Here is an 11,267-nt window from a genome sequence, read left to right as displayed (position 1 = left end):
TTGCTGTGCAGGAGGAGCCAGAGTTCGTTGAACAAGAGCACTGTAACACCGAACAAGACGAACTGAGAATTGTGGGTGAGGTGTAGAGGGTGAGGATTTGAACAGAGGGTACTGGTGTGTGTGTGTGAGTCACCACCACACACCTCGATAGTTGCAGTGTTGTACCTTCCATGCAGGTAGCCCCCATTCAAGTCCGGCAGTTAGATGGGCTTTTACTGCCGCCATTGAAGCGCCTTGAAGGTGGTCTAGATTTCAATTCGTCACCTCCAGGGTCTTGTCGTTTTTTCGAAGTTGGCACCATTAGTTTGTAACTTGATTCTGTTGGTTCTGTGTCGCTAGCGGATTTTGTTAATAGGCCACAACGATGGCATTCAATAATCCTGGTGACCAATTGATGCGTGTTTGTTCACATTCTGATCAATGTCAAGACTTAGCAAACGGTATTAATTCTAAGAGCGTAAACCTAAAAGACACCGCGCTAGTAAAAAGTTCAAGCGTCTTGTAACTATTTTCATCGATTTCAAACAATTATTTATTCCATCATTTGTGACAGATTTCTCCATTCCCCACTTCTCTGATAGGGAGGTTCCATTCTTCCAGCTATTATAAAAGTTAGTTAACTTACATTAAGCTGAATTTTTCCAGAAGTCAATCGAGGACAGTAGAATACCTCGAGGGTACAATACAACGGGTACTCGGTTTTTGGATGTCTCATGATTTAGGAGTTGATTGGAACTGTAAGGAAATAGGCGGCCGCCAGATCAGCGGGACCCACCTCTCGAAATGATCGCCTGATCTATTGCAAGTACTCGACGTTGAGACACAAGTGTTCGAAGTGTGCGAGGCTGGAGGAGATTCCAGAATCACTGGTTGCGATTTGTGTGACACCACTCCTCTGACATGGTAAGGGTTGCCATTCTGCGATACGAGGCATGGTCCTCCGCGTGTCAGACTTGCTGCCTTCGGACACAACCACGGCTACACCATCCCCCCGAAGGCAGAAAAGGACACTCTGGCATAAAGGTTAATGACGCAGCTGTAAATAATGCGGGCGTCAAGCTTGTCATTGACAACGCTGGGAAGTGAATTCGCTGAAAGGCATATTGCTGCAGGAAGGGACCCGAAACGTCACGCGAGTACCGAGGTCGGGCTGGACTGTCTGTCCGGTAGAAGCTGCGACGCAACGAAATTGCGCTACCGAGATTACAAGAGTTTTTTAATGCGAAATAGTTTTTGCAGTCGGTATCTATCCTTGTGCCAGACTGGTTTGGAAATTTTGGAGCTCACCCCAAGGCTTGGGTGAGCTTGCAGCGAGTTCGGCGTGGTAATTTGTGATTGAGCTGGTTGCATATGACCTTAGGGTTGCTTGGTCCCTGTAGATTGCATCTGCTTCGTAGCACACGCATTGGACGTAGTTCTCCATCGGTGAGAGATTAGGCGCTCTGATAGTGACCGTGCGATGCATATCAATTGCGGATTTACCAACGGGTGATCGAGTTTTGAGGGAATTCTGTTATACTCCGGACGTCCACGATGAGGCTTGGTGCGCAATGACACTCGACGTTCAAGAAAAATTGCAAGTGAGCTGTCGATTGCACGGAAGTCTTTTGATAACTGCAGTTTATGACACAACGGCTATCGTCCTGTCTTTGAAGGCTTGGTAGCGAATTTGAGGATTGATTTTTTTTTTTTTTTCGGCGTTGTAAGTGACAGTTCCGAATGCTATGGAGAGACCGCCCAAGGTGATGGGGTTGAAGAATGTGAGAGGGCATTTGTTGAACAAGGAAGAGAGCCATATAGAAGCGTTCGAGGAGGATTCCATGGACGATCAGCCGAACGCCGAAGACGATGTAGCGCTGTATTCATTGAAATCTTCCTCCCGCCATGTAAAGCATGAGATAACTGAAAATGTCCAAGATGCCCTGTCTCCCGACAATTCGCTTGCCTTGCAACGCAATGTCAAAGTATGGTGTGACGCAACGGGATTGCCCACCACAATCACTATCCACTTCCAGGATCGCGTGTTCCACCTTCACAAATTTCCTTTGGTATCAAGAAGCGGATATCTCAAGAGGGCGCTGAAGGAGGCGAAGGAGATCACGCTGCCCAGCGACGTTCCGGGAGGTCCGGCAGTTTTTGAATTGTTGTGCAATTTCTGCTATGGATCAACGATCCTTATGGAGCCATCCAATATCGCTGAGCTCTGTTGCATCGCGAACTACTTGCAGATGACTGAAGATTATGGCAGAGCCAACTTGTGCCAACGCAGCGAGCTTTACCTTACGCAGGTAGCATTGCAGAGCTGGGAAGATACCCTAGTCGTTCTACAGCATTGCGTGGGCCTAGCGCCACATGCCGAGCAGCTTGGCATTGCGCGGCGGTGTCTTGACGCCTTAGCCTTCATGGCTTGCATGGAGCTTCTCGACCCCGTTGCCAGAAAGCTCCCCATTCCAGGAAGAAAGGGAGATTATCAGACCTCGTACGTCCACTGGTGGATCCAGGACCTTGTGGCGGTCCCGCCGAGCTTGTTTGTCAATCTAATTCTAGCTCTTCGCAGGGAGGGGATGCAAGAGAATTACGTAGGGCAGGTGATCACTGCTTTTGCCGATCGGTGGATAGTTGGGTTGCAGGGTGCGGTTGACTCGACTGTTTCGGCGCACAAAGGTAGTGCCAAAAAGAGCTGGTTCAAGGAGCCTCCGACAACGAATTTGGAGCCGTCCGTGTTGATCGAGTCTGTAGTCGGATTGTTGCCATTGGAAAGAAATGTTGTTCCAATGGGTTTCCTCTTCACACTTCTACGACGCGGCCTCTCTTGTGCCTTAAACGATAGCTGCAGGTAACGCACATGGGGCAGCAACTGAAAATTGATATCCGTCATAACTTGGTTCCGTGGCAGGGTGATGGATTTTAATGTGAAATGTGTTGTATGCAGAATACAATTGGAGACTCGCATCGCATTACAATTCGAGAACGCGACACTGCAAGACGTGCTAATCCCTGTGAAGAAGGAGAAAGAAAGCGGCTATATCTTCATGAGCGAGCTTGGATCCATGGAGCGAATTCTGAAGCTATTTCTCACACGGTTTCGAGGACTCGAAGAGGTCAAATCGACTCACATGGCCATGCTCTCGGCGACCGCCAAACTCTGGGATGGGTATCTGGCCGAGGTTGCGTTTCATACGAGCCTAACGCCAGGTAGATTCGGAGAGCTCGTTGAGAGGATTCCTCCCTACATGCGTCCGGAGCACGACCATGTGTATAAAGCCATTCACTCATATATCAAGGTACTCTTCAATTTCCTTCTTGTCTTTCAGAAATCGGTCGCTGACGTGACGTATATCCCTTTTTATGCAATCGCTCTATTTTGGTCCCGCACAGGCACACCCCTGCACCACGCAGGAGGAGCGGCTGGCTATCTGCCGAACCCTAAACTGCGAGAAACTCTCTCAGAAGGCGTGTTCTCACGCGGTTCAAAACGATCTGATGCCACTGCGAATGATAGTGCAAGCCATGATCGTGCAGCAACTCCAGACGAGATCGGTCCTCAATTCTCACCTCGAAGCGGCAGCTCACTCCTTCCGAGATCATCCCTGCGGCTTCTCGACGCACGGACACAGCCACCGGCCCTCTCCACCCGATCCAGTCCCCATGTGCCTTTCTGCTGGGAGTTCAGGCCGCCGCCACCCGTACGATTATTCTCAAGATTCGTTCCGATCATTGGGCTCCTCGGTTCGTGACAAAGATTTGTACATCGACGAAGCGATTTCCTCGTCATCATCCCAAAATGCCACGGTTGGGGAGCTTAGTAGCAGTGGGGCGCCGAAGGTGGACTATCAGGTGACAGAGAGTAGGTTGCGAACCTTGGAGGCGGAGCTTACCCGAATGCGCAAAACACTTAAATCACAAGCTAACGCCGCTGAGGAGAATCAAAACGATCCTCTGCGGCAGACTTCAAGCTCCCACCAGTCAAAAGTTTCGCCAAACAAGTCGGTGAGTGAAAAAGCGCACATTTGCCGATCTGGCCAACTGAACATGCCGAAGAGGGCGGCTGTACACGAAGGCGGCGTGGCGATGGCTAACTGTAGTACGACTGCCGGCGGGTGCATGAGCCATCTGACGCCGATGAATCGAACCACTGGCTTGTTTGGCAAGACGTTCCAGAAGCTGAAGTTGCGAACCTCCGGAAAAACCAGCGGTGGACACGCTGCGAAGGAAAACACCGCACCGATTGCAGACAAGCTTGTGAGTGTTGGACGTCCAGCCAAATCACCCATTACGCCTGATACACTGCCGAGGTTCACTCCTGATGTGGGCCGATACTCTTGTGGCCGCACCGATTCAATGCCGAGGACCACAGCGAGTCGAACCAAACCTCACCATGTCAGACACAGTTCTATGTCCTGAAACGCTTTCCTCCTCATCTGGATTTGAATGGTTTTTAAGAGCAACAATAATTCAGCTATGTACGATTGATTATCTTTCAGTACCCTCTCCTGAAAGAGCTAGTAATACGAATGAACCTCGATAATTGCACATTCGCATGGAAGCTAGCTGATGCACAAAGTGGATATTGAAGCTCCCCCATGACGTTAATTGTAATTCCGAGAGCATGAGTTCCACGATCATGTGACTAACTGGGCAATCTTCACCAAATCTGCAGAGAGTATGTCTCAATTGTATCCATCCGGAGGTTACGAAGGTGCACCATTCTGCAGAACATCATCACTGTTAATCTCTTGTTCTGTGTTCATTTCAGGGTTCAGTTGTGGTTCACGGTCGTCGTGGGGACGTTTAGAACACTAAAGCAAGCAGACCTGGATTAGATACAGACCAGGATTGGATTTGTGGTTTTATCCGACTCCTACATGAGTTTAGAAGAGACTACAAACATGAAAGAAAGCAGGTTGAGAATCGATTGAATACTGATCCAAGCCACGTGTTCAAACTCATTCGATCCCAAACGAGTGAAATGACCCATTTTTCTTGTAATATTAGTGATTGTAATTTACGACCAGCAACTTTGTACGCAGCGTTGGCTGGTTCTTCATCAAGTCGGAAATAATTTCACACGATGAGCATTGAGTAACTGTACAATTTTGATGGCAATGGCGCCGAACTTGATGCGGTTTAGAAGGCCAGTTGCGTTTGCAAATTAGACTAGTTTGTGATCCATAACGAATTCCTATTGTTCGGTCAGCAGTTCTTTGGATTTGTCTCAGAAATTGAAACAGAGAACAATGAAGTTGTGAGTTGCGAAACCTGGTTGAGTCTCGGCAGCTACGTTTGTTGCTTAACCTGCTGCAATGTTTGCTCATGTGTCAAAGACTGTTCAGTATTTGAACAGTAGAAAGAGGGTCCACTCCATTTTTGGTTTCCAACAATGGGTGGAAGTCATGCCTTGATGCCGAATGTCAAAGTTGGGAAGATAACAAATTGATTTACATTATCTGAATATCACTTGTGCATTTTTTTCACTTCGATTCAATTAAAATGCTAACATGTTTAATATTCCCTTTGATGTCTATCCAACTCTCAATTTGAATTTGATTTGTTAATTTCATTCATTTTATGGATATTGTTTGTAAAAAGGTTGTCTTTTGATAGGATTGGAATTTAGATTTTTTATTTATTTTTTAATTTTTTACAAATAGTTGTGGTAAAAGGCTCTTTGTGTAAAAGGCTCTTTGTGTGGAACCTGTCTATCTAGTTTGATGATCAAATCTACACGCAAAGTGTGTAGAATTAGAGCTTGAATACAACACTACAAATCTTCTAATTAAAAATTAGTATAATACTTTTGATTGCTTGAATATATTTTTGGAATAATAAAGACAATTGCAATTTGTTGCATCTTGCTACTCTTTTAATAAATGAATATATAAGGATTTTTTGGTTGAGGTGAGAGAGGACATTAAGTTCATTAAAGCTTTTTTCTATGCTGAACTTGTTGCAAAGTCCCTTCATATTTATGTAGTGCTTATACATTTGAAATTGTAAAGTGGATTTGTAGTACTTAATCATTCTCATTAAAATTAGTTTTACATCTTTTAAAAGTTTTGAGATGGTTGCTATCTTTTCTTAAATTTTTAGATAAGTTATAATCTAGCATTTGTTATTTTTTCTCATTTCTTACAGTTTAAGATCTATTTGATGCTTAATTCATAAAATTTCTATAACATCATTTTATTAGTTGATTTTAAAAAAATAAAAATAAAAAATTGACAAAAGAAATTATTGACATGTTGTGTGCATAGATGTTAGCTATAGTTTATTTATAGTTGTAAATTGAATAATATGTAAACATACAAGCAATATATTGTTAAATCCTTGATGCTTACAGCACAAATATGTGTCTTGATTGGCTTGTTGTAGGTTAGTTTAGTTTGGTTTTTAAATTATTCGTTCATTTTATGTTTAGTTTAGATTAGATAATTATTAGATAAACATAAACTAAACTTAAATTATCTAATCTAAACTAAACTAAACTAAAAAAATTATCTAACCTAAACTTAAATTTTTAAAATTGATTTTAAAACCTAAAAAAATATATAATGAAATTTGTAGTTTAACTTAATTTTTATAAAATTTAAACCATTATTTTAATTATATAAAAATATAATATATTTGTTATATTAATCCAACTAACTTATAATATTTTATTATACGTATTTTTTTTAAAATATATGATTTATGTTGCAAAAATATTTGTACTCCATATGAAATGAAAATTATCATTGATTATTATTCATTATTTAAATATCTAAAAATAAATTTATAATTTAATTGATGCTATACAAAATCCAATTTAACACGAATAACCAAATTACTTAGGTGATTTTAAAAGCTGGCAAAAAGTCAATTAGAACTATTGTTGGTTTAGGTAAGCATAAGCCAACAATGAACTTAAAAGAAGATGTCCCATCTAATGGGAGGTGTGATCTTGTCAAGGTCTAATTTGTTGTTGTTATTTTATTTTATTATTTTATTATTTTATTGTGAGTTGAATTATTTTGGCTCTATTGGATGTATCCATTTACTATGTAATTAATCTAAAATTGAGGTTATATAAATTAATCATTTATATGTAAAGATTTAAATAGTTGCAAATAAATATTAAAAAAATGAAATGATATTTATGTGTTAAGAAAGAAGTAACTTTTTACTTAGTATTTTTAAGACTAGTTTTTAAGACTTATGTGTAGTTTTTTGTATATCTATGCAACACTTAGACTGTAGAATAAAATTTCAAAAATAATTATTAAATTTTTAAGTATTAAAATTTCAACTATAAATAGAAAAATAAACTAAAGTAATTTAAAAAAAATTTAAAAGTAAAACCACGTATTTTTAAAATATTTAAAATAAACTATAAAAAAATAATACACAATTTTTTTTACAATTATTACATTTGATATATATGAAATTTATTTCAGAACATGAAATACAAAAGGTATAAAAATATAATTTTAAAAATAGATTATAAGATGAAAAAAATTAGAACTTTGAGAAAATGAGTCTTATTTACTTTAAATTTTTATATTATATATGAACAAAAAATACAATATAAAAATATATAAACATATTTAAAAATGTATAGAATATATTTAAAAATAAACCAAAACATTCAAAATAGCAACAAAAAAGAAGGAGAAATTGACCATATTTTTGTTTTAGATAGTAAACATGTAAAACCAATAAACTGTACATGTATTAACCATCTATTAGTTGCTTCATTTGTTCTGAATTCTAAACCAAACTCTCATCAATGCTCACATGAAGTACAAAATTGTATGTTATATTTAATCATAGTTGGAATAAATTTGTGCTTGTTACATTGGACCCAATCACAATATTACAGTATTTGACATTAGATCCATGTATTACTTAAAGTATGCAACATCACATTCCATGAAATCCTGTCAATTGGACTATTTTAACTTTATTTGATACTTGTTTTTACTTTCCTTGATTAGCTCTTTTTAACAAGATTAACAATAGTATCACGTGCTAGAAGCAATTCCGGATTCTTCTTACTATCTTTGTTCTTCAATCCTTCTTCTCTTGATCCTTATTCTTAAATACACTACAAATAACGAACCTTAATTATCATAATTTTTTAAAATACAAAAATTAGGATTGCCCAAATTCATCAAAATATACTTGATTCAATTCATACTCCACACAATCAAAAAGCTCAAGTATTTATGTAAATATTTTATGTAATTAACATAAATCAATCAATTGATCCATACTTTCAAATCTACTGCGCAATAATTAATATTGTCCACAATCCAAACAAAGTGTTAAATTGATAACAAAACATTTTTCACCTTATATTCCACCACTTTCAATTAGTCATTTTTCATTCATCTAAATTATTTTTATTTTCACATAGAAGAAGAAAGCTTAGATTTAGGATTCATTAGGTATGAATTAGATTTTGCACCTATGATTTGAACAGCCAACTATTTGGTACTATTATTCAATCCATCACTTCAATATGCCATCTTAGTCTAAAGTCATTCAAGACCAAATAGGTTTTGTCCTCCTCTTCTATTTATTTATTTATTTATTTTTTTGCTTTGCTTTGTTCTGTTTTTTTGTTTTGTTTTGTTTTGTTTTTTTGTTTTTTTGTTTTTTTTGACAGGCAAAACCCGCCTCATACATTTAATTACATGAAGAATAACAACCATCTTATGTCATAGTATTATGTGTCACAATGAGTATAAGAAACCAGATTAGTGAAAATTATACAAATTATATCTACTTAAGTAGGTCAACATTCACTTGAAGAAGCCTCAAGTATGAAGTTGCGATCTTCAGTATGAAATGCCACTGCAGCTGTGGGTAGTGACTTCGACGCAAAACAAACTTTTCCGCTCATTGCTGCAGCCATCGTCGACAATACATCGACGCGACTGAACAGCAACTGCCAGTGCCCATCTGGAAACAGAAACTGCGCTTTGAAACACAAATCCAGGGAGATGAGTCCATTGCTCTGAATGTGATGTCGCGAGCTCCAGCCAGTCCATCTCCCGAACCTGGCCAAGAGTATGACTGAGCCCACACTTCGGTGCCACAGGTTCTATTTCGTTTTGACCTTTGTTTTTAGAAACTTGGGAATTGGAGGGCATCTAACTTTTGACCTCCAGGAATGGAAACTGGTCTAGTATTCGTGTGTTTCCTGTAGTGCCACTGACGGTTGCAGCTGGATATGAACCCATACAATGACAGCGAGGACAAAAAGTGGAATGGATAGGAAATGCAGTGATTCTCGTTGGGAATTACTGTTTCTAATCTGATGCGGTCCCAAAGCGACATTGCTTCTGTTTTGGCTTTTTTTAGCAGTTTGTTCGTTTCGACTTTTTCCTTGGCTCGATTTCGTTGTGCTTTTCAGTATCACTACACTGATGTTCTCTCGGTGATCTCAAGCCTATAGGCACGAACTGAAGCGCCTTACGAATCCAGCAGTTTGTTATGCGAAATGTTGGGTCGATCAACGCACTAACATCTCAGTTATAGAAAATTCCAGTGATGATGATGGTGATGATGCCCGCAGCCTGCACTAGCGACAATGGACATCCATCACACGACAAAAAATAAACCCTAGAGCGAGAAATCTTCTGAGTTTGCCCCTCGCTCTGCCAATTCCATGCGTGACGACTCCCACGCGATGACTCGGTCCCGAGCATTGGCCCGTAGCGTTGAGGAGAATGCGAGTGAGAAGGGGGGATTGATGCTGTAAAAGTGGCGCCGCGGGGGAATTGTGAGACGCGAGTGCGCGGACGGAAGAGAATCTAAACAACTTAATGTCACTAAGACTTTTCATTTTGTTCAGAAAACTGGATAAATATTTTGTCTGTGTATTGAATTCTGTTTTTTTTTTTTTTTTTTTTTTTTTTTTTTTTCCATTTGATTTAAACTTCAATTAATGCGTATATATATATATATATATATATAGAGGAGAATGTTAAATAGACTGGTGCTTTTACTAGATAGCCCCACACAAGATTAAGAATATGGTAATCATGATGAATGTGGTTGGTTTTTATTGGTTGCAAATCCAATGGTGCAGAAATGAATCTAGATATCATCTGCTATTTTTTCATAATGTTTGGATGGATGGGTTGATTTAGTAAAAACTTGGGTCAATATAACATTTCCCTATATATATACTTATTGTACAAAAATGTAGTATTTTTTCAAAATTGTTGATTATACTTACTCAAAATGATATTAATACCTTATAAATAAATATGAAAAGAAAATCATTTAGTGCTTTAGGTTTTTTTCTTAATTTTTTTTTCAATCAGAAGAAATAGCTAATTATATGAAATTGGAAAAATATGTATATATATATATATATATATATGTATACACACATATAAGGGATTGTTAAATTGACCCATGCATTTTCCAAATCAATTCACCCATCATCATTGGTTGTAGATCTAATTCTTTTTCATTAGTTTTCAACCCATATGAATCTAGCATTAGAGATTTTTTTGATAATGGTAAAAATAGGTGGGTAAATTTAGTGAAATCTTGGGCTGATTTAATAATTTTGTATATTATATTATATATATATATATATATATATATATGTCTTTTTGTACACTTCATATTTAAATAGATAAAAATAATTGATCACAAATAATTTGTAATAGAATTGCATATAGATTTTTTTTTATACAATACATTGATTTAAAAAAAAAGAAAAAGAAAAAGAAAAAAGAGTGTATTGATCTTTACAACACAACATAATAAGAAAACTGCTAGGTGGACACCTTCCTTTTATTATGTGGACACCCCTTTATACACACCTTTGCAACAAATATAAAGTTTTAATTTAAAATCATGATTCTTGTTATGTTTCTTATTATAGTGCCAAATTTTGATATATTCTAATTTTTTTTGCATCGTATGACCTCAAAATATCTTGACCTTCAATTTTTGTTTGTCCTTGCATGCTTATTGTCATATTTTATAAAATAAATAAATAAATACAGATATATATTTAAATTATCATTGACTAATGTGATATATACACACACACACACACACATATATATATATATATATATATATAATAGATTTTATTTAAATTCAAATCTAGTAATTTTATGTCAGGATGTGTATACAAGAGATTGTCCACCTAATAATTCCCAACAAAAAATAAAGAAATAAAGATTTATAATAAATGCATGCATGCGCGATTTAAGAAAAATGAAAAATCTACAGTTTTTTTTAATCTTCTTAGCAAAGGA

The 11,267-nt window shown here is 37.7% G+C and overlaps 1 protein-coding gene across 2 annotated transcripts; it reads left to right on the top strand.

The window, feature by feature from the left end:
- Positions 1 to 1,326: 1,326 nt before the first annotated feature.
- LOC112274023 (BTB/POZ domain-containing protein At5g48130) lies at positions 1,327 to 4,533 on the top strand. 2 transcript variants are annotated; one of them, XM_073529715.2, is made up of 4 exons: positions 1,327 to 1,580; positions 1,708 to 2,836; positions 2,933 to 3,284; positions 3,379 to 4,533. In XM_073529715.2, coding segments are annotated over exons 1-4 (2,508 nt in total). In that variant the 5' UTR covers positions 1,327 to 1,579; the 3' UTR covers positions 4,405 to 4,533. The 2 variants fall into 2 exon arrangements, with proteins under 2 accessions (XP_073385816.1, XP_024358923.1); XM_024503155.3 differs by having other exon boundaries at positions 1,378 to 1,580; positions 1,714 to 2,836.
- The last annotated feature ends 6,734 nt before the right edge of the window (positions 4,534 to 11,267 follow it).

The sequence above is a fragment of the Physcomitrium patens genome, chromosome 21 (genome assembly GCF_059467195.1).
Source record: "Physcomitrium patens ecotype Gransden chromosome 21, ASM5946719v1, whole genome shotgun sequence".
In the NCBI taxonomy this organism is placed as follows: domain Eukaryota; kingdom Viridiplantae; phylum Streptophyta; class Bryopsida; order Funariales; family Funariaceae; genus Physcomitrium; species Physcomitrium patens.
Note: the sequence above shows the minus strand (reverse complement) of the source record. Positions and strands in the feature narration are given on the sequence as shown.

What these genes read in the sequence shown, in the direction of transcription:
- LOC112274023 (XM_073529715.2), top strand. An exon ending in GCCTTAAACGATAGCTGCAG is followed by an intron (nt 2,837 to 2,932) that starts GTAACGCACATG and finishes TGTTGTATGCAG; the next exon opens with AATACAATTGGAGACTCGCA. An exon ending in CCATTCACTCATATATCAAG is followed by an intron (nt 3,285 to 3,378) that starts GTACTCTTCAAT and finishes GGTCCCGCACAG; the next exon opens with GCACACCCCTGCACCACGCA.